This window comes from Sparus aurata, chromosome 24 (genome assembly GCF_900880675.1).
Source record: "Sparus aurata chromosome 24, fSpaAur1.1, whole genome shotgun sequence".
Taxonomy (NCBI): Eukaryota; Metazoa; Chordata; class Actinopteri; order Spariformes; family Sparidae; genus Sparus; species Sparus aurata.
Genome location: NC_044210.1, coordinates 12,140,085 through 12,162,904, shown reverse-complemented (window position 1 = coordinate 12,162,904; position 22,820 = coordinate 12,140,085). Strand labels below are relative to the sequence as shown.

Here is a 22,820-nt window from a genome sequence, read left to right as displayed (position 1 = left end):
TTCACCATGTGTTTTCTTTGGGTCAGCACGTGTACACCGGGACTTGTCTCCATGCCAACGATACACAGACAGGTGGGTCACTCAACGATGCGAGCGTAACTTTTTTACCTTTCACTTTCGTTTTCGGAGCAGCTCGTGTATTCACATTTTACCGGCGGTAAGACATTAAAAATAACGTGTTTCCAAATACACTGGTTTAACAAAGCGAACAGTGAAAATCAGGGACTCAAGAATTAAATGCATTTGCTTTCGTTCGTATCTAACAACGCAACAGTCAAAAAACCAGCCCGTATGTTCCGTAGTTTAATAAGTTACAACTCGTCTCATATTGTATATGTACGTGATTTAATGACTTAACGGGCGCGGAGTCTCTCCCGGCAAACACCCTTTCACTCACGGTGCCAAAATTTTTTATCATCCTTGTTAAAACTCAACACCATTTAATCAAAGAACATATGACGTGAATTAACCCACAACCATCTTACATATCATCTTATTCACAGACACATTCACGAACCATAATTACACCAACACCAACAGAATACCCAAGAGTCATTGCGCCACAGTCCACAAGTGGTGTTACAATATGCCAGGAAAAGCTGTGATGAAGATTTCCAATTTGAAACGGCATTATGAGATGAAGCATAGGAACTTTGAAGAGACATTTCCTCAAAATTCAGAGATAAGCACAACACAAATAAATGCACTGAAATCGTCATATCAAGCTGCAAGCAGGATTCTTGTCACATCTATGTCACAATGAAATGAAATAATGCATGACTGAAGTGATGGACAAATAGAAATTACATTTAATTTCTGTTCGTATTTTGTTGTTTAGAACGAAAAGGACATTTTGTTTTGAATATTACAGTATTATTGCATGTGGCCTGACCAACCTCAGTACATGGACCTTTGAGTCATTGAAAAAAATCTTTGTGGCCCTTCAAGCTTCGTATTTGAGTACCCCTGGTCTATACTAATGGCCATGCCCTTAAACAGATCTAACCCTACCTCTGGACACACTCACCTCTTCCTCTGGATGTTTTTTTTTTTCAGTTTCTGGCATCTGCAGTGTTGTACATTTATACAATCATATTCAAAGAAAATGATAAGTCGTCAAGACAGTGTTGTGCTGAAAAATTTATCAAAAGGGTTGAGTCAATGCCAGACAACTTTATTCACATTCAGCCTTGATAAGTAAACAACCACAGACAGAGTCGTACAATTATTCTTTTATTTAATGTTTATATGTGAAGGGACAAGTGTACAGCATGGACCAAGTTACATACCATGGCCTAACTGCTTTGTTCTTTGAAATACATAAGAGCAATTAATACCCAGTGTTGTGATAAAGTGAAAGTCACCTATACGAATAGCACTTGAGTAAAAGTCTTCCTTCTGTGTTCTTAGAGGGCTATTGAATATATACATATTAAAGGTGCAACATGTGAGAACTGACCCATAGCTGCTGCTAACTGCAGCTGCCATTAGCTCAGTGTCGTATTAGCTTACTCTGCCCAAACTGGGTGCTCGTTCCTGTTCTTTACTATAAGACTCTCAACTCTTGAGGTACAAACTGGCTAGGTGCTAGCAGATTAGCATGCTAACTTCATTTGATATCCCTGATGTACACAGATGTCCACAGCATCATGTAAAAAACTTTAATTTCCTCACATTCTGTTGACAATTTTAGTTGATTTTTGAATGTTTTAAACTAAAATTCTTAAATATCGCACCTTTAATGTGTGTTATCAGGTCTTAGGAAGTATTACTGAATATGTAAAAAAAAAAATTACAATTACAAAACGCTGTATGTAATCTGGTAAATCGTCTCCATTGATGTCACTTTGGGGCAAAGTTGCATTGTGGGTAATGTAGGCGTCTCTCAGTGTCTGGGATTGCAGTCATGGGCGTACTGTGTAAACAGTAGCTGGCTCCCGTATTGTTAAGTGAAATAAGTATTAACTAATTATTAACTATTAGCTAACCAAAGTTGGGTTATTATAAAATGTTAACAAAGACACTTACCAGCAGGCCCAACAACTCTGGGGTGAACCCTGTTTTATGCACATGGAATCATACCAATGTTCACAAGTCGGATATTTAAATTTTAGAATGAAACATACCTTTAAATAAATCAATAATTTAGAAGACTCTTGGAATAAAAAAGGAATAAGAAGAAGATTCCCTCTCCTGACCAGGACAGTGGTGTTTACTTCCAATGTGCAGCTTCAGCCCCTGCAGGCTGTATGTCACTCTGACCTGTGGGTCATTACAGCGGGATGGTTTTCATGGCAGCTGTTAGCTCGTGCATCAGTGTGAGTGCAGGTGATCATTCAGTAGCAAGATGAGAGCAGCGTTGCCCTCCATTTTCTGAAAGACCCTCCTTACAGAAATGACCCCATTACTTCTCTTTACTCTGGCATTATATATCGAGTGTAGCCATAGGTGACCACATGAATTTGTAGTTTATACGAAAGAATCCCCAAAAATTGCCATCTTATTAAACAAAAGTAATGTTTTCTTCTGTTTGTGTCAATTTATTGAGCACATCATTTCCTCCTGTTTTCTTATCATTGTGTTTTTTGTTAATAGTGTTAGTTGTTGGAAGGCACCTTGGCTGCTCACTTGAAAACTTCATTGGCTTTGTTTCATCTCTGTTTATTACATTTAAAGTTAAGCCGCTTGTCACGCTTTAATTCCTCGCGCAGAGATCTGAGCTGTTTAACGGAGGAAGGCGTCTTGTTTCTGGCTGGCAGGATAAAGTAGCGCAAACAAAATCTCAGGCTGCACCAAAGACAACATTGGAGTGTTTTCTTTTAACACTTCCAACTTATTTCCTTTTACAGTCTCTACATGTATAGTTTTGCATTCACAAAGTCAGAAAGGAACCCAACAGACAACCTTCGATTTTGTCCCTTTAGCAACAAAAGCAGATTTTCATTTGAAGAAATGCTGCTCTTGCCTGATTGCCTGAAAAGAATATTGTGTAAAGAAATGTGCTGCAACGTTCAAAGTAAAGCAAAGTTTAAAGTAAAACTGTAACTTTGCAGTCCAAAATCCTATTTCTTAAAACTTTCGATCCTGCCTGGCAGCAGAGCCATTCTTAGCAGGATGTGTGTGGTTCAGCTTATTGTCGTGCTCTGGGTTTTTGGTTTAGTGACTTCCTGTTTTATTTTGTAAATTATATCCTTATGTGTCATGTTTACCTTTCCACTTCTGGCTTTTGTCTTTTTCCTGCCTTCATCCTCTGTTACCTACGTTTTATTTTTTTATGGATTTAGCTTGACGTTAGTTATGTAGTGTCTCCACTTTGACAACAATCTAATGTCACTGGTCATTTAATGTTCTTTGACGAACACCATTTCTTATCAGCTCAAGACAAGCTGGGGCTAGTGTTATTGTTTGGTAAAAGAGAAGAGTCTTCGTGTGAGTTAAGGGGTTGCAGTTCGTTCAGACATATCACTGGTAACTACTGAAGTTGTAAGACATCAGAAAGTGCCGCTAGAAAGTCAAAAAATGTCTTCACCCCGCTGCCGTCTAGCAAAAGATACAAAGGTGTCCGCTGCTATATCACCAGACTACAGAGCAGCTACTTTCTTTAGGCTGTAATACTCCTCAATCCATCCTTCACTCTACATTTTTTAGACCCCGGTGTTGAAAAATGACAATGAATAAACCCTCTGAGAGACAGTTTTTGTTAATGTTTTGGATGAGGACCAACAAAGTTGCAAAGGCTGAATGAATCAATTACTTTTACTTGCTAACGTAGTAAAGTGACCTCACGTACGTGTCTTCAGCACTTTCAAGAGTTAAAGCAGTAAAATAGTTATTTTAATCCAACCCAGGATGTTTTTCTAAACCTCACCAAATTGCAACGGTACAATGAATTTTGCGATAGCCTGTCACAGGTACGCTGCAACAGTCATGTTGCTCAGTGTCATTATGGAAGTAATAAAAAAGTAAACGCACAACAGCATTTGAGAAAAACAGTTCAGGAAATGGAACGTGTCAGAAAACACAGAAATGTCTCATGTTGTCAGTTCTGCTGTTACGGTTTCTAAATGTATTAATGTATTTTGTGAAATGGTAGTAATATAAATAATATAAAAGGGTCTTGTGGATGGATGTTGTTTTGGACCTTTGTGCCATCTGACAGCTGCCGTCTATACTGGACATGTCTGTTGATGGACACTTTCAGGCTGGTCCTTCAGCCCGTCATGCACACGTTGTATTTCAATGTACATCAGTATAGCTTAGACAGTGTTTTTTTGTTATTATTATTATTATTTCCAAACTTGTGAATAAATGTCAAAAAATTTCTGGCATAAAAAAGGCCACAAGTAAACAAGCGTTTAATGTATCAATCCAACCTCAAACTGTCAAGATACTGCTAAGCACTTTAGAGTAATTCTACTTATCGGATCAAAGTCTGATGTCTCTGGATTTCAGTCTTTCAGGCTGAAGAGCTTTTGCTGGCATCCCCTAAAAATGTTTTTTTTTAAATGACACTCTAATAAAATCTTCCTCTGTGAAAAGAAATGCTTCCTTCAAATAAAAACTAGTTTCAATTAGGGAGTAAGTGTTTGCATGTTTGATTACCACAGGGTCAAAACCTCGATCTCAGTGTGGATTCCTCTCTGTCTGATGAGTCATTTTTCATACAATAATTCTGCCTTAAAATCATTACAGCCGTCCGTTATTTGCGGCATCATAAATACATGAAACAGACCGCTGCTTGGTGTGATGTAAGAATGTAAACACTGATGTAAGAGCTTAAGGGCATCGCGGTGTTTTGATGGAGAAGCGCTGAGTGTGGTTTAACGAATGGATTAGCATTCTCTTTGTCTCCTGGAATATGTGGGTGCTTCGGGGGAGCTGGAGAGGTGTTGTTTACCACCTCTGAATGTGTGGCGTCAGCAGCCAAATTAACTCAGATAAACTTTCAGAAGGTGAGATAGAAAACAGTAGCCTGTGGCGGTGAGAAAATATTGATCCAGCCTGCAGGTTTCAAATCCCATATCCCTGGATTCACGAAAAGCGCAAAGTGTTTTAATTAGAGTTCCGTTTTTTGCTACGAGGTTCTCGCTCCCGCTCCGGCTCTCTGTTTGTCTCTCCCTGCTTTGACTCGCTGCCAGCCTCCGCTGTCTGCAGTCCCAGCTCTAAGTCAAGAACAAAGTCACCAACACCAGAGTCATTTGGGTTGTGACAGCCAGCACGGTTGTTTGGAAATTCGCACACTTTCGTCGTTCTGGCTCAGTACGCCTGCAGCACACTGGATTTGAAAGGGTGACACTGAGGTTAAAATTGTTGCCTCTTGGCTTTAATCTGAGGATGTTTTGAAGCGGCAGCCTGTCATAGTCACAGTCTCAGTCCAAAGTGCTGGATCAGACAGCCAAAGCAGAAAAAATGCGATACTAATGGACTGACTTCTAAAAATGGTATGATCAGCTTAAAGTTTGTATTTTTAAAAGAAAAAGAAACCATTAATTAATATGGAATGTGATCCAAGAGCGAAAAAAAAATAAATCTTTATGTCTTTTCATGAACACTTCTCCTTGAACTCAATGGAAAGTGTCTTGAGGTCAAAGAGAATCTCCCATCATGAGGGATGGTCCAGTCAACTTCTTGTGAAGAAAGAAGGCATTGAAGCACCTTTCCTTAACATTCTAAATAAATCTGCTACATCTTTTCACATCAATTTGGGAACTCTTGCATGGAGTTGTAATATGTTTTTTTAATAATTTTCTTGTCATGTCTTAAAACCAGTCCCCTTCTACTTCAGTTGTTAAGGAGAATTCCGTTTTGTTGTGAGGCTCCAGAAATGTTTTTGCGGCGTACGAAACTTAAATTCTGTCTACGCTGAAGTGAGTCGATAATGACTGAAATGTCACTTTTGGATGAACTGTTCCTTTGAATCTCTCTCTGGCAAGTCTTTACGGAACTGCTCTAGTTAAATCACAGGACTATCCCCTTAGCGTTTTAACAAGGAACCTCTTTGTGTGTATAAATCTTAAAATGGCCGCGTTTCCTGAAGCCTTTTGATCATAGTCGTGATGCCGGTCCCTTCTGAAAGGCTCTCTAACTCTTTGGAGTATCATATCTGAGAGTCAGAGCTTGTTTAAGTGGCACCAAATCTAATTAACATGTAGTGTTTTATTGGTTATTTTTAGATTTTCTTTGTCTTTCGTCGCAAAATGAGATACGGGAACATTTAGTGGTGTCAGCACACTGATCCGGCCACACAATGTAAATAGATGTACTGTAAAATCCACCAAAGTTCTCTCAGATATACAGTATGTGGGTGGGAATGTGTAAAAACAGGACTGGAGACTGCATTCAGATCGCGCTCGCTTTATGTTTTTGCCACTCCGGAGAGAAAGAAAGCTCTGGCAGCTCATCGAAGACTTCTTTTTTTTTTTGTTCTCATCTCCAAGGTGCCAGACTTCACCACTCGGCCGTCTCCTGGTGCCTCCACCTTCGTATTAATGTCTGATCCCCGTTGTTAACTCGCAGGCTGCCGAACACCCGTGTGAGAGCATTCTTAAGTAGGAAAGTTCATTCGCTCTCACTCTTCCGCCGCTGATTACTCCTGGCAAGGCCTGACCTCCAGCTGTCAACAACGATCCTACAGTGGATGTTCAGTTTGCTCAACCCCAGGATCACTTAAGGGCACGACTCTACTCAGCTGTGCCCACTGGGAGCCTCTCTGTGCTGCGCTGCCTTCATTTTCTCATTACTTTCAATTGAGAGCAGGCCCCGCTGCTAGTTCCCCGAGAGCGCTGTGCGTTTCGGAGCGCGCGGCGCTGACCGAAGAGCGGGAGACCGGGAGGAAAGTCTTTTCAACTCTCAGCTTGGAAAACTCCCGCTTTTCCTCCCACGTGAATCTGTTTAGCGCTGCGAGCTACGAAATAAGAGGCACCCAGCGGACACGGGAGCTGCGGCATCAGTATGCTGCCCCTGCTCGCTACAGTACCTTGAGCTGTGGTGTGGTACATTGTGTACACGCTGACTTCTGCACCTGTGGAAGCAGAGGTGTCGACGCTCGTCACATGACAGGAAAGAGGCCTGAGGGCAGAAACAGGAGGAGGAAATGTGGATGGGTTTTGTGAAAAGATGACTGTATCTCTCAAGTTCTGAAACAGGTCGGAAGCTGCAAAGCGTCCTTAGTTAATCCTTCTCCATCTGTTTGGAAAGCACTGTAGGTCTCTAAGTCTGAAACTTTTCTTGTTGACTGTGTTTCCAAAAAAGTTTGGAAGGCTGGAGCTGATCTGTTCTGAAGGAGATTCTGGTGCAATCGGGCTAATAATCAAGATCCTGCGCTGGGAGTTGAGTGGAGTGGAGTGCTGTGGATTAGGACTTATCTTCGAGTTGGAAACCGTCCAGCTGGCCCTGGAGGGAATTCATTCACCTTCGAGTAAAAGTTATTCGGGGTGTAGCTCTACATTTTACTGTACCAATACACCCTCCATGTATAGACTTAGCAGGCGTAGCGCGGAGGCTGAGGTCACGGCCTCTTCCCAGCAGGCGTCCAGCCCGAGCTCACGTCCTTGAGAGAGCCTGTAAACACCCACCTGCAGCGGCGGTGCCGCTCTCCAGCTGACCTTTGACCTCTTCGAGAAGACGTGTATGAATCAAAATTGCTAACAGTGTTTCTTCCCCCTCCTGTCCTGTGTGTCTGTGTGTGTGTTTCCCTGCCTTAGCAGAATCCCTGTTCAGCGGCCTGGGGCTGGGCGCGGTGGTGGGCCTCGGCCTGGGGGCGCTGCTGCTCCTCCTCGTGCTGGTGGACGTCAGCTGCTTCTTCCTGCGTCACTGCGGCCTGCTGATGTGCATCACGCGCACGCTCTGCAGCAAGAAAACAGCCACCAGCGGCAAGGGCAAAGAAATCGAGGAGGGCAAGGCCGCCTACCTGTAAGTTGTGCTGTTTATATTGTTTTTTTCTCTTTAGGCGCTCTAACTCCTTCAATCAGAGGTTTTCGATGGTAACAGTTGTATCAGTGTTTGCCAGTCACCGGGTCATTCATGCTTGCAGAGGGAGCATCTGCTGTGGGTGTATCTTGATGCTTGTGAGCTGAATTGGGTCATTCTGGCAACTACTGTTTTTTTGCTATGTAATTTGTGCAGCAATGCGCTCAAAGACCTCGAGGGATGAATACAAACATTTACAAAAGATGTTCAGGAATTTTATTTAAAAACGTTGCATAATCGGCCTCAGACAGACGGAAAAAATACCGTCATGTTTGTCAAAAAAGTTAAAGAAGTTCCAAATTTGTCAAGAATTTTAACCTATAACGATTAAAAGCGGCACTGTGTAGTTTTAGAGAAGAAAATTCGAACTCAAGAATTTTAATATTTACACTATTAATGAGCTGATGATACAAAGAAAAATGAAATGAGAATAATTTTTTCGATAACTGAATAAACAACCTGTCCTCGGAGGAAAATAAGGTCCCAGAACACTGTTTGAAGCTAGAAAGATGGCAGGGTCCGCCACATATAAACAACATAACACATTATGACATTGTGTTGTCCTTTCAAGGTGCACTCTGCAGATTCTTGGGAGGAGGTTTTAATCAGAAGAGAAAGAACTCTTTGTTTTCATGATTGAATAAACGGAATAAACAAACTGACCTTAAAAGACAACGCGTCTTCATACTGTTTAACTTTGTTTATATTCGGCGGACCCTGCCACCTTTCTCACCTTCTCTCGAGTTTGAATTTCCCCTCCAAAACCTCACAGTGACCCTTTAATGTTTGTCAGAGAAGTCAAAGGAAGTTCAAATTTTGTCGAGGATACCGCTGTGACACGTTTTTCCTTCCTTGTTTTTTTTTAAGTCTCACCTCTCGAGTAGACATGAACAGTGCAGCGACACCTGCTCTTATTGACTGTGAATGCGAAAAAAGGGAATGAGAAAAAAAGGAGACTTATTTTTACCCGTTCACTGTAGGTACACCTACAACAGCCGCCCAACCACCCTTTCAGCCACAGTATGTCTCTGATTTTGTCTTCTTCGCTAACATCAGTGCGTTTCATGCAGTGTGCTGTGAGTCCACCTTTTGACGTACCTCTTCTTGCATGCGTCATGTGTGTGTGTACATTCACGACGTGCATGTGTTGCAATCTCAACATCTCTGTGTTTGTGTCTCACGCATGCCAAATAGCCGTATCGCTGCATGTACGTGTCAGACGAGCAAACTTTGCTGTTTTTTTCCCCTTCGTCATCAGACTGCATGCAATTTATTAAAAAAAAAAAAAAAAAAAAAAAGCCCACCCCCATGAAATTCATACTACAATCGATTTTCAGATTTAGTCCCAGTGCTGTTTAATGCAGGGTGCCAGCCAAACCAGGGTATTGTGAGACGGCACCCACAGAGTGTGATTCATTGGCCTCAGCGGTGCCATTTTTGGGTTTAGAACTGTCAGTGTGCCAGCCTAGTGTCTGGGATGCAGCGAGAGGGCACCAAGAAGGAGGAGGAGGAGGAGGAGAGGAAGAAGAAGAGGAGAAGGTGGAGGAGGAGGAGGAGGAGGAGGAGGAGGAGGAGGAGGAGGAGGGGGGGGATGACTTTTGCTGAATCACTAAGCTCACAGCGCTGGAGGGGCTGAGTGACTGCCTGCCTAGACAGCATGCAGAATGTGCCTCGGCTTTATGTTGGAGCAGACACCGTAGCAGCAGCTCGCACAGACATTTACAGGCGGCGTGGAGCTCTGTGATGCTGCTGCGACGTCTTCACGGCCGTATTGGAGTAGGTGGTTTGTTACAGTCGCATCGCAAATACAAAGCAGGCTCGCAGATGTACAGTACGCCGATGCGCTTCATATAAATCGCAGCAGAACGGTGTAAAATGGTCGTGACAGGCGGAGGTGGTGTTGCTCTATGTTTGTTTTACAATGCGGGTTTTATTATCCATCATTTATATATCGTATCCAATGTTTTCTCTTATAGCTTTGTTGTTTTTGCATTAGGCGCATGGATAAAACTTCAACTAGTGACACAAGTGAACCGAGAACAAAGAGACAGATCTTACAAAAACTTTGGAATCAGTGCAGTAGAGGCTAAAGATGTCTAAAATACAGTTTAATAGGGCATCTCTTGGGAGAGACATGCTGATATAAAGCCGTGTGTCATCAGCATAGATGTGGAAATTTATGCCATGCCTCCTCAAGATGTTTTCAAGTGGCGGCACATAAAAACTAGAAGGGCACTCAGCAGAGCACATTCTGTACCTCTGCCAAGGCTGTCACCGTCGGTGTACTCACTCCTAGATACCAGCCACATAAATAAGCCTGATTTTTTTTTTTCTTTTTTTTTTTTTTTCATCAAGATCCGTGCCAAGTATTCGCACCAATTCAGGGCCAAGACCCGTCCTCCATCTAAGTTTCATGGACATCTGTTCTGTGGTTTTTGTGTAATCCTGCCCACAAACCAACCAAACGGACACGAGTGAAAACACATCCGTGGCAGAGGTTATAACATAAAGACATTTGTATTCACGTATAGACGTACGCGACCTGTGATGCACCTCAAAATATCTGCAGTTTCCATGGTGTACAGATAAAGATATATACACACACACAAATATGTGGACTGTTTATGCAAGTTGATGTGTGGCTAATATTCATCCGAGACAATCACATCAGCCATTATACCTTTCTGTTTGTGTCCTGGTGCACCGGCTGTCCCTGCATCTCCACATTTCTCTGCAGAGAAACTATTTCATCACTCAGACGGGAGTGATGGCCGCATAACAAGACACACGGGTCTGGTTGTATAAAAATGGAATTTTTCCTCGAGCTGCTGCGGAAAGAATGAAATAATGCAGTCACACCGCTGAGCTGAAGCGAACATAATGAGAAAATGCTTGAGATAATGCAGAGCTCAGACACTCCTACCGAGTTTGCAAGATGTCAATAGTGCGAGTCCGAAAGGTGCTGCGGGGTAATAAGTTATAAAGACCAGCAAACTCTGCGCAGCCATATCAATGATATCGATAAGAGTCCACACAGTGATAAATAGCATGAGGTGAACTTTAAATTAGGACGGTGATAAGTGGCGCAGATCAGAGGGGGTTTGTGCTCAGAGGCTGTGAGCCGAGAAGTGGATTTTTTTCTGAATCATCAGGGTCACAGACAGCCTTTACTCTCTGTTTTCTCACCTCCATGTGATGCTGGAGCCTGGCGGGGAGCGGCCAGCGGCCAAGTGCCCTCTCAGTAGTGCGGCTTTAACTCGAAAGGCAGAGCTGGACCAGCGGACTGGCAGATGATGGAGGATGCGAGGGTGTCTTTCTGTTAAGAATCTGTCGAACTGTGCCAAGATCAGCTGGGGCTCGCTTGGGCTCTGTACTCGCCTCAGGAAAAGTTAAAAGCCTGTGAGGTGTTTTGAAGTGGCCCTGTTGACTTCCAGTTTGGGAGTGTTAAGTGTAGGTTCTTGACAGTGTGCTCAGATGTCAATGGACAGATGGGAATGGACCGGAACAATCTGTACAGTGGATAAATAGTGATATATTGCACTAACATTGAGTGCTACATAACTACATTTTTTAAATTGCACATGTACAAGCATTTAAAACTCGGAAAATCCAACAAATAAACACACGCTCTTCCCTGATTTCTGGACCATTTGTGGCGCTAACGAGATACACCAGAACAAAAAGCAGGGAAAAGGAGTCAGTCGCCTATTTTTAGCAATTTCACTCTCATTTAAAAACCTGCCGACAGTTTGTGAAAATGGTGTCGCAGTCTTAACGAGTTGTCTGTCAGTGGGCGTTTCATATTCACTGCTCTTTATAGTCACGCTGGCAAATCCGGTTCCGTTCTATCAGCCAGTGACCCGGGAAAACATTTGTGCACCTGTGTGGCTTCCCAGCAAGCACCTGAGGACGGCGTCATATGAAAGTTTAGTCCCGACATAAAAGCAGAATTCAATTTGCTATTATTGGAAAAAGTTCTGCGCTCATACTCAACGGCATCACTTGCCTTTTTGCTGCAAATCACATTTTTCTATCTGGTTTCTTTCAATACCTAAATCTAATAAAGCCACAATAAGATACTGTATCATGGCATGATGACAGTTTATGTGTTTAGGTGATGCGGGAGAGGTTTGTGCTGACGTCAGTGAGCAGACTTCAGGGTTTAGAAGAGATCCTCAGTGACAGATTTGACGCGCACCAGGCCAGACTTCCAAGTGTCTTCACACTGTTTTGACTCCTGGCAGGAAATATGAAACAGAATGCCAGATTATAGTGGAGGTTTCTTTATCCTGCAGCGATTGGAAAGATAAAGAAGCTTTTCTACAACAGTGTCACAACAAAGATCCATTCTTTGAGTTGCAATTTGATAATTTTATTTAGAGGTTTGGTGGGCTTAACCAGTAGGCATTGCTGGATCACTGTCTGTCCACTAACAATGTGTGAAAGAGAGAAAGATTTTTTTCAGCAACAGTTGTCTCAAGTCTCAGTGAGAAAGCTGCAGCCTTCAGAAGTCATCTGTCTACTGTCTAAACAGAGTTAGTGTTCAGGGAGTTAGTGTTTTCCAGTTCTGACTGACAGTGCAGCAATGAAATATACTTGGTGCATCTGTGCGGGTGGGCAGTAAGAAAATGTTCATGAAATCAGTTAGATTACAGCTGCACCAACAGTAATTCAATAGCTGCGTCCCACATTAGCCGTTGCCTGGTCTCGTCTGTGATTGTATTGTGCTCTTTTAGCATAACTCCATGTGTTACTCCATGACACAGCTAATGCTAGCTAGCCCTCTTTTTTTGTATTCTGTCGGATGAACACAGCTCTGCCACACTTATACTTCAACACTTCTCTTCATTGAAAGAGCTCCCAATGAAGAGAAGCGTTGAAGTATATGAACGGAATGTAACAAGTGGGTTAGCATTAACAAGCTAGGCTAGGTAGCCTCAATTTTCCAAGTGGAAGCTAGTTAACTTGCCTTGTTAACTAGTGAAATTAACTTGTGAGGGCTGCTCCAAAATGTTGGATGTTGTAACAGGACAGATGTCTTAAACTGCGAATGATACTTAAGCAATGCTATGTTAGCAAGCTAGCCTTGTCGTTCAGATAGAGGACAGCAACAGAATGGTTCAGCGGCTAACCCATTTGGCAAGAAGTAGGCTAACTGTTGCGCTGGCTAGTCTTGACTAGCATTAGCTTAGGTTAGCAAGCAAGGCTAGGTAGCTTCATTTTTAGCTACCTAGCTATATAAACCTGTTGGATGTGGTACCAGGACAGATGTTTTGTTCTGTTCAATGTTAAATCACCAGTAATACGTAACCAATGCTTTGTTAGCTCACAGTCTAGCAGGCATTGAAGTTTGTTGGAGAAATATGTCCACAAAGGTTTCTTTGTATATATCCAAAATAACTGAGGAATTTGCACCATAACTGGCACACAAAAAGTGACAAAATGTGCAGGACAGCTAAAGACGAAGCCAGTTAGCACAAAGCACACAGCAGAAATAAGTAACCAAACTGTCGCACAGGTTAACCTTTTCAGACTATGGAACTTTTGTGACGACTACACATTTGTTTATTTATGTATTTATTAGCCTGAAAATGCCTGAGAGTGCTTTGGGAATGTAGCAAAATCGGCTAGCCGCTGACCAATGTCCCTGTTTTTGGTTGGCTACTTTCAAAATTGCTGCGAAATCTGAGTAACCCCAGCTTTCAAAAAAGGACAAAGCAGCATTTCAAAGTGTGCATAGTGCCAAAAATATGAATTTATTCAGTTCAGAAATCCAGTCAAGTCCCTCCTATGTTATAAAGCAAGTCTTTTGACAGTTATTATTTAATGTTTAGGTGTTATTTTGTTCGTTTTATACAGCATATTACGGTTAAATTGCTGGAAATGTGTTCCTGTCGCAGCAAGAGGAAGCTTGTTTTCACGTGTACAATTAACATGTAGTTTTAGGGATGTCGTGTTGCAAAAAATTAATTGAGTGCCGCAGCAAATTAATCAGAATTGATTGATTTTTCTGCTCCCGTCACTGATCCATGATTTGATGCCTCGCACTGTAATTACTGCTGTAATGTTTTCTGCTAAATTGTATTAATTATGCAAAAATGTCATGCTGGTAAATAAAAATCGACACAACAATAGAAATATACATTAGTAAAGGGATCCAGAGACTCGATCATGCAGACTTTCCAGAGATGAGACAGTTTGTGTTGTTGACATGTTGAGAGCACTTAAGTTTCAGATTCTGGAGCGGCAGGCTCAGACGTCTGACATTTAATCAAGTGCGATTTCACAGCGCTTCATCTTAATTCCAGAGCAAACAGAATGCCGGTTGCCTCGAGAAGCTCAAGGGACCTTTGGCAAGAGAGCAACACCTGACTTTGTAAAAGGGGGAAAAACGCGTAGACGTGTTTGGCCTTGGAGAAGAGTATCCCTTCTTTTCAAACTAGCTCATTTCTGCCACAGATGAGGTAAAACGATCCGTGTGTGAGCAGCCAGCGTCCATCAGCAGCCCTGTCAACGCGTCCTTGACGAAGATTTCCACGTCTCAGGCTCACTGTGAGATACTGAGTGTCAGCTGTGATCAAACATGCTTGCTGGAGGAGTGACTGTAAATGTAAAGGTTTAGATCGCGGAGAGTAAACAAACACCCCCGCGGACGTGCTGCGGTTCTCGACCCCAGGCCACCTAATTTATCTCTGCGCCAAGCATGGATGGTAGTCAGCCTTCATGGCCCAGTGTAGATGGCCCCTCTGCTTAATTAACATCAGCAGAAGGAGAGAACGAGTCACCCCTGCTGTGCTTTGGTGTCACTTAGAAGCACAGAGATTACAAATACGCATCTGCATACGCACTCTGATATCTCATGAGGTGCACACAGCTGCTGGATCCTGCAGCATTAAATCAAAGCGGCTTGTCAAGAAACAGCAGCATTTCCTGTTTGCTTTGTGCGCCAACATTAGTTTGAATGTAACCTCGGAGACAGTGTGTGTGTGTGTGTGTGTGTGTGTGTGTGTGTGTGTGTGTGTGTGTGTGTGCGATGAGAGCTTGTTGAGGTGAAAACACAGGAAGAGAAAGGACACTGCAGTGTTTCTTTCAGCATTCGAAGGGAAAAAAGAGTAGTAATGTAAACTACGTAAATTTACTCAAGAACGACTATTTTCTGAATGATTTACTAAAAGGGGTGGAAACAGACAAAGACAGGAAGTGTAAAGCAAAACACAAATAACCTACAAAATAAAACAGGAAATAAATGAATTAAAAACCATTACCAACTACTTTACTTTAAATGTCAAATGTTCCTTTGTTGTTAGTTTCTAAATGATCAGATTTGTTTGTTGTAGAAATATGATACATGAAATTCTTGTGCCACTCGTACTGATGTATTTACTTTATATTTAGTCGCCCCACTAATAATGAATTAAGATAATTGAGCCCCCAACTAGCTCCATCAAGCAAATTGGCACCCCAATATGTTCAATTACGTAACTTCCCTCCCTCTCCACCGGATCTCAGAGCCCCGAGTGAACCCTGATTAATTATCATGGATGCAGCTAATATGTAGACAGTTGGAGACGCGCGTCGCCTGATCAGCTGCCTGTGGAGATCACAAAGTTTGCATTGAGTGTGAGATGAGCGAAAACTCTCGTTAGCCTCCACCAATCCCCGGCGTTCTCAACTTTCTTAACGACAAGCTGCATCGATATGTCGCTCCGACGGGTGCATCCCTTTGATTCGGCGCCCGCACTCCCAGAGAGGAGGGAAAAACAGCGAGCGGCGAGACCTCCCCGCATGTGGAGGAAACGCTTCCCATCTGAACTCGAGGTCCAATCTGGGTTTGCATGAAGCTAATGGGACATGAAATTGGCTCCACTGTGCGGGAACTTTAACATCCACCAATCAAGCAAAGGGGAACCCCCCTCTAGCCAATTGCAATATTTTGGGGCTTATTAGGTACAGTATCACGCAGGGCCGCTGCTTTACATTCACGATCTCACTCGCTGAAAAACTCATTTGGAGTTGGTAAACATATGATCGTGCGCCGCTATAGAATGACTTTTAAAACTGTTCCCTTTTTTTTATGTAGTAAAAAATCCAGTATGGTGAAACAGCGTTTAGATGATGATTGGACCGCTGAACTCCGGCAAACATCTCGCTTTTAAATCGAGAAATAATTGAGCTATAGACACTGAATTAAATGAACAAATCTGTGGGTATTACAACCTAATTATTATTGATTAATGTCAGGTTAAATGCCACGGTGAAGGAAATAAGATATTTCATCTCATATATTAAGTTACCCAGTTATATATTTTGAGTTTGTTCCCTGTAACAGGGACGTGGACGTGATAACAAATCATATTCTGCCTCGAATCAATGTTTCTCTGGACCAAGAAGTCTTTAATGATTGACAGGAGCAGAATAAGAAGCGGCGCCTCCAAGCAAACTCAGGAAATGAGTTGCCTTCAGCTAAAGTGTGCCTGATATCTTAAATCTTAACGCGCACTGAGCCGGGATCAAGCCCGCATCTCCTTTCTCCGCCCGTGACCCAATCCCTTTTTCCCCAATATCTCTCAATAGAATCGGCCAAAAAATAAAAACACACGCCGGATGCGAGAGCACTGACGAAGTTCATCGAGGTGAATGCCCTCCCACCCCACCCCAAGTTGCTTATTGATCGCCCTTATTAGATCTCGGCCAATCCCAGAAGAAGCATCGGAGAAGAAAGGATTTCGGAGCTTTGATGTGCAAAAAGGGGCAGCTGTTCAATATCTCCCTCATATTTCACACTCCCAGTACTTATCACTGTTTTTTTTTGTTGTTGTTGTTGCTCAGGTATAAATTGCCTCAAGATGTTTTTCCCTCGCTTGGCTTTATTCCCAAAATGAAGCGACAAAAAGATAGACGGCTGTTTGTTTCCACGCCGGTTCATATTTTCACAATGGATGCAGCCTGTCGGTTTGTCAATAAGTAGGGTTTTTTTTTGGTCCAGCGTCGGTATTCTAGCAGCCACAGGAAGCAGAATTGACGCGGCTGATGAATTCTTGCGAGTCTTCTTGTTGTCCTGCAGGTGTGAAAAATGCAAGCGAAGGCTTACAACTAACAAACAGCAACCTGTAGTGGCGGCGCAGGAGCAGGATTTATGTTGGTTTTTATTGAAATAGCTGCCTAATTATGGGCCATTTATTATGTACAAATACAGCATGAGTGTAAGTAGGAATGTAATATAAATGTGGGTCATTAAAGCAAAGCACATACCTCATTCCAGACTCTAATCCATATTAGAAATTGCCCAGATTTAAGTCGCATTATGTCACTGTTTTATTCAGACTTCTACCCAGTCACTGTATTAACTGTGGCGGGATGAAGTACTTTTGTGTGCTGAATGCAGATAAAAGCTCTCATACATCATATCAGTGGAGACGCAGCCCGGTTAGATTTTCATCTCACATTATCATAAAGACAAAGCTGTGATGTCCTTCTGCTGGATTCCTCGAAGCACGACTCGCTCGGGATGAGATGAAGAGGCATCGCCCCGAGAGGAGGCAGTCAGCCAATCAGACGGCTCACGCTTAATAACATATGCATGTATATTTGATTCCTTTTTTCTTTTTCTTTTTTTCCTTCTCCTCCTGTAAATGAATCAAATCAGAAGCGAGCGGGAGACGTGCCAGCTCTGATGTTATTCAGGTCGACGAGGGCGGAAGAGTGAGAGCGCGGCAGTGAGGAACCAGTAACAAGCAGCGAGGGGACGCAAGCCGCTGATGAGGGTTTAAATGCAACATCACGTGTAATATTTGGATAACATTTCGAGTTTCTCTGCTTATAATAACAATCAAAGCTGAAGAGCATGGGTACACTGGATCTGTCAACTTCTAGCACAGTTCACCTTCAAGGGAAATTGTATTTCTATTCCTATTAATGAAGTTCCCTTGAGGCGTACTCCTGCAGCCTGGTCTCACCAAGTGGCACATATGTTACATGCATGTATATGTTATTAAGCGTGAGCCGTCTGATTGGTTGACTGCCTCCTCTCGGGGCGATGACTCTTCATCTCATCCTCGGCGAGTCGTGCCGAATAACACGCCAATGTCTTAAGTCATCTTGAGTCTCATCAAAAGGAATTTTTTGTATTTCTTATTTCATTTGACTCTGTCAGCGTTAAGCTTTTCGATGTGCGATGGACGGGGCGGCTGGAAAATCTTTGGACTTTCACTCAGGGGACCAGAATTTGCATCCAGTCTATCACAAGTTACATTGCGCAAAGTATTTACTTCCGTCACATACCGGTACTCGTTGCGTATGTAACTTACATCATGAACAGACTTATTTGGACCCAAACCACGATCTTCTCGGAGAGCTAATAAAATACATTTCGTTCCTAAACCTTATGAAACTGTGGCTGTTTCATATAAACCAAGTGTTTATTTTTGTTACCATAATGATGAAGGTCACTCCGTGCTTTCCCGCAAAGCTCATGAATGCAAACGGCACTAAATGATATCCAAGAAATGTCCTTAAAAGTGTTTGCTATCAATGTACCATCCCATCAGATCATGTCGACTCTTGAGATGTAATTTTGCGCTTCAATCACGTTGGAGGACAAATCTGAAAAAGAACGGAAATTGAAGCATCAGATGCGGAAAATAATATCATGTATGAATCTGACTTTCACTTTCAGACTCAGTTTCAGATTTCTTATACCGATGACTGACCGCTTCTTATATTCTTATTGAACTAGCATACAGACATAACTCGGAGGAGGCAGGGTTTCTCTGTGACTCATTCAGGAGAGCGACTGACAATTATTTTAGATGAGGTGTCCACCTATGCGGGCCAAAGCTAGCCACGAATATGAATAATACCTTTCTTTAGCCTTGTGTGCAGCCCTACAGAGGCTTTTATATTTAATATCCCTGCTGCCTTTTCACTTCAATTAAATTCAGCTTTATTAATCCCGATGGGGGCGACTCATTCACGCACCGAAAGGTCTAAAAGGTGATTACTGGTGGGCTCAAAGCAGGAAAGCACACATTTTGTGGAGAAAATCATTAAGCCCACACTCTCATACGGCGGTAATTCGGTCCTAATTTAGCGAGCATTTACTGTATGTGCCTGCTTCATACAAAAAACATCCTCTGGGTGGTCACACTCCAGTCTGTGCCTGTTCACATTAATTGTATGTGTTCCTGTCATCACCCAGCTGGGAAAAAGCACATGCCGCCAAGAACCTCACGTCCCCTTACCTCCTGTTTCTCTTCTCTCCCCCTGCAGGAAGCTACCGCTGAAGGAAGAAAATGGCAAAGAGTCTCTCAAGCCGGATACGATTGAAATCAAGGTGCACAGCGACAACAGCATCCACACAAAGCCCGACGACAGCAAAGCGTAAAAAAAAAAGAGAAAAAAAAAGGGTCGGTCCCCCTCGCCACCAAAAGAACATTCGGATCACGAGACCAAAACCGAGAGAAACTACAACACTGGAAAATAGTGGAGTGAAATACCATATCTGTTTATAACAATGCCCCAGACGAAGGCATGTGTACATACAAATAATAGGGAGAAAATAGCAAGAGAGAAAGGGTCAACCTTTTTAGACGCCCTGAGTGATAAATGTATCATGTTCTTAAATAACATGGCATCAGTGGAAGGCTTGTTGATCAATGATTGTATTCGCCTCACGTTCCGTTGTGTCCGCTCGTCACCGTTGTTTTACTCGTTCATCCTCTGGACTTTTTTTTAACGCAGTCAAACGGTAACAAATCACAATCTCCCAACCCCCTGAGGATGAAGCGAGGCTATCGCTGTTTGCTGTTTTGTTTTGTTGTCGTGATTCAACCCTCGCAACGAAGGGAATCTCGACGATTTAACCCCGACCGCCTGTTTCCATGCCTGAGTGTTGCACCATAGCGAAGGTTTTCTCCAGGTGCTGAAGGTAACCCGCCCCGAATGAGATCTGGAGGTCGTCGGGTGAACAAAACATGTAAAAAATTTAAGCTGATTATAAATTACTAGGAGAAATTCGGTCTTGAAATGTAATTATAAATGTTTACTAAAGGGCTATCGCAGAAAAACACACAAGAATTTTGAACAATACCTAAACAAAAAGAGAGAATGTGCTGCCCACACGTGTGCATTGATGTCATTGTTAGCAAAGCACTGAATATCATCGACAGCCATCTGATTCTCCGACGATGTATGTTTTATTCATCCGTGTTTAAACTACATATAATACACAGTACAGTATACTGTCGCTGGAGGTGAACTGCACTGTGAGCTGATGACTTAATTACATGTTGATCAACAGCTCGGAGCGGTGTCGTGTCATCGTTGCTAGACTCAAGGCATGGGAACAAACGCTGACGAGAACTAAATCAACACCCTATGTTTTTTTTCATGATAGAAAAGTTCTTTATCCATTCCTGTCTCAGATCTGCCTCAGATGCTTTTTTTCTTTCTTTTTTTTTTTTATTTCCTGGTCTGATCGCTACTCTCTCTGATGTTGTCATGTGTTGTAAATAAGTGAAAAAAAAAAAGAATATTTTACAGAGCTTTTATGTAAATATACCCTAAAGGATGTGTGTTTTTTCAAAATGCAACAGGCTTGGCTTTTTTTTGGTTTTCCTTTCTTTTGTTTTCCTTCTGTGAACGCTCCTCAGATGAAATCAAAAGCTATTTTTCTTTTTTTTTCTCTTCTTCTTCTGTTGTGTTTTTGGTCCAAAGTTCAGTGATGGTGTAATACTGCTTTTTTTCTAGTCATTTGCGTTCCTTTCAGAAAAGTCCACGCCCTAAGGTTACTTCACGGCATTTCAGCGGAGACGGTAATTACGGCATTAGTGTGCCTTCTCTCTCTTTTTTTTTTTCTTTCCTCTCCCCCCCTTGTGGCCCAATGCCGCCGAAGCAGCAGCAGCAGCAGCAGCAGCAGCGTAGACCACCAAATAGATTTTTGATCGCTGCTTTACGCCACAGAATGTGTCAGACGATTTAATGTTATTGTGAAGCTGTGAATCCTGGGAAATATATTCGATTGTGGTCGAGGACACTGGACGGAAACAGACGTGTGCATAACTACCTAGTACAACTGGATGTCAGGTTTAAAGCTGTAAACTCTTGAGTACAGTGACGGGCTGCAGTAATCTTAAAATATAGTGCAATGTAACGCATCATCACATGAGTGTGTGTGTGTGTGTGCGTGTGTGTGTGTGTGCATACATGCATGAGTGGGTGAACACACTTGTCTACATGATTCAGGTTGCATGTATGTCTGTTGAATGTATCTGCACGTACTGTAACTCATGTGTGCGTCTTTTGGGAGTGTGTGTGTGTGTGTGCCCATTGAGATTTTTCAAAATAAGAGCGTCCCAATTTGAAATAACGTTCCTCAATTAAAGGAGTTCAAGTCTGGCATTTATTTTGTTTTAATTTATTTGATTTTGTTAAATATTTATATAGGAGTCAAGTGTATTATCGAGTGCACTTTTCCGCTCCGTGAGTCCATCGTGCAGCTCTGCGAGTCGTATCGGTTATGACCACATGCCAGGTATGAGTGTCCCAGTGCTGTGAGTGTGTTCCTCTTTGATTGTGGAGTGACTTGGCGAAAGCTCTCGACCCCCCCAGTTTCAGAGTGCAGCTCTGATAGGTAAAACCTGATGATGTAGTTCTCGACAGTGATTAATTCCCCCGGGCTGCAGCAGCACACCACGAGCCCAACTCCCCCCTCGCCACCGCCCGCAGCCCCCACGCCACCTTCCCCTGCCTCTCAGCCTCCACTGGTTTTTATCTCAGACCTCGTAGCGCTGGTTTTGTTTTCTCACAGCGAGCCCTTGTACCTGCATATCTCAAATGGATGGTCCTGCCATGGAGTGGTTCCGCTGCCTGTTACGATGACTGTAAATATGGGAGCACAGTGCCTGGAGGCTATACGATTTGTACATGTTCTTTTGTATTTGAATATGAGTCTAAATACCGAACCCCCTTCCCCTCCCTTCTTATCCTCCTCTTCCTCCCCCCGGTCCCCTCTGTCTCCTCCACTATGCCCTTTTCCTTTTTCTGTAGGGGGTTAAAACAGGTGTGTTTGAGCTCAGTGTACAGTATGTGTCCTCTTTGTCCCCATGCTCCCGTGTCCCCTGGACTGTCCCCCGCTGAGTGTGCTTTGTGCAGGAGGTGGGAACTATTGATGTCTCTCTGTACGTACCTGTGGAACACTTGTGACTCCTGTCATTTGCCGCTGTAAATAAACATGTCCTGGTAGAAGAGAGTGAGAGGTTGTCATTCATTGTTTTTCCCTTTTTGACTTTTCTCTGGCTCTCCATCTTGTGGGTGTCCTGTTTGAAGGACTCCTATGTAAAGGGGATCGTACAAGTATCTGTGTGTTTTAGCTACTATCAAAGAAATGTTCACTCTCAGTTTTAAAAGTGAGATATGAGCGATAACAACATTACCTGTGTCTGTACCTGCACTCGAGTGGAGAGATTTTACCCCAAAAGTGGGCGGTGCTTCAATCCAAAAATGGGTGGTGTCATCCAAAAGATGTTTATTGAAGTATTGTATTGATACAGGTTGGTTAGAAGTTGCTAAATATACATTATTTATTAGAACATACAGAACAACCTCATATTTAGCTTCAGATTATGTTTGACCATCTATGAACTTGAATGAGTAATCAAGTACAGATATTGACACACTCTACTTATAAAATGTACATTAGGCTGTCTTTCATGGATGTCCTTTTCTTTAAATGTTTGGTACCATTGGATAGCTCTTAACTACAACAACAGACTGTGGTGAAACTCGGACAATGCTACTTAAATTAGCCTATGTATAAAGGACAACTGTTACCTGCTTACACATTATCATGTGTC

At 42.7% G+C, this 22,820-nt stretch overlaps 1 protein-coding gene across 4 annotated transcripts in view; it reads left to right on the top strand.

Annotated features, from left to right (window-relative positions):
• The window catches only part of ncam2 (neural cell adhesion molecule 2), a 381,752-nt gene extending 359,532 nt beyond the window's left edge, over window positions 1-22,220 (top strand). For 3 of the 4 annotated variants that reach the window (XM_030409971.1, XM_030409970.1, XM_030409973.1), the window contains 2 exons: window positions 7,704-7,911; window positions 19,237-22,220. In XM_030409971.1, the coding sequence (XP_030265831.1) occupies window positions 7,704-7,911; window positions 19,237-19,351 (323 nt within the window). In that variant the 3' untranslated portion in view covers window positions 19,352-22,220. The remainder of the gene's footprint in view (window positions 1-7,703; window positions 7,912-19,236) is intronic. The other variant, XM_030409972.1, reaches the window with a different exon arrangement.
• Window positions 22,221-22,820: the final 600 nt, after the last annotated feature.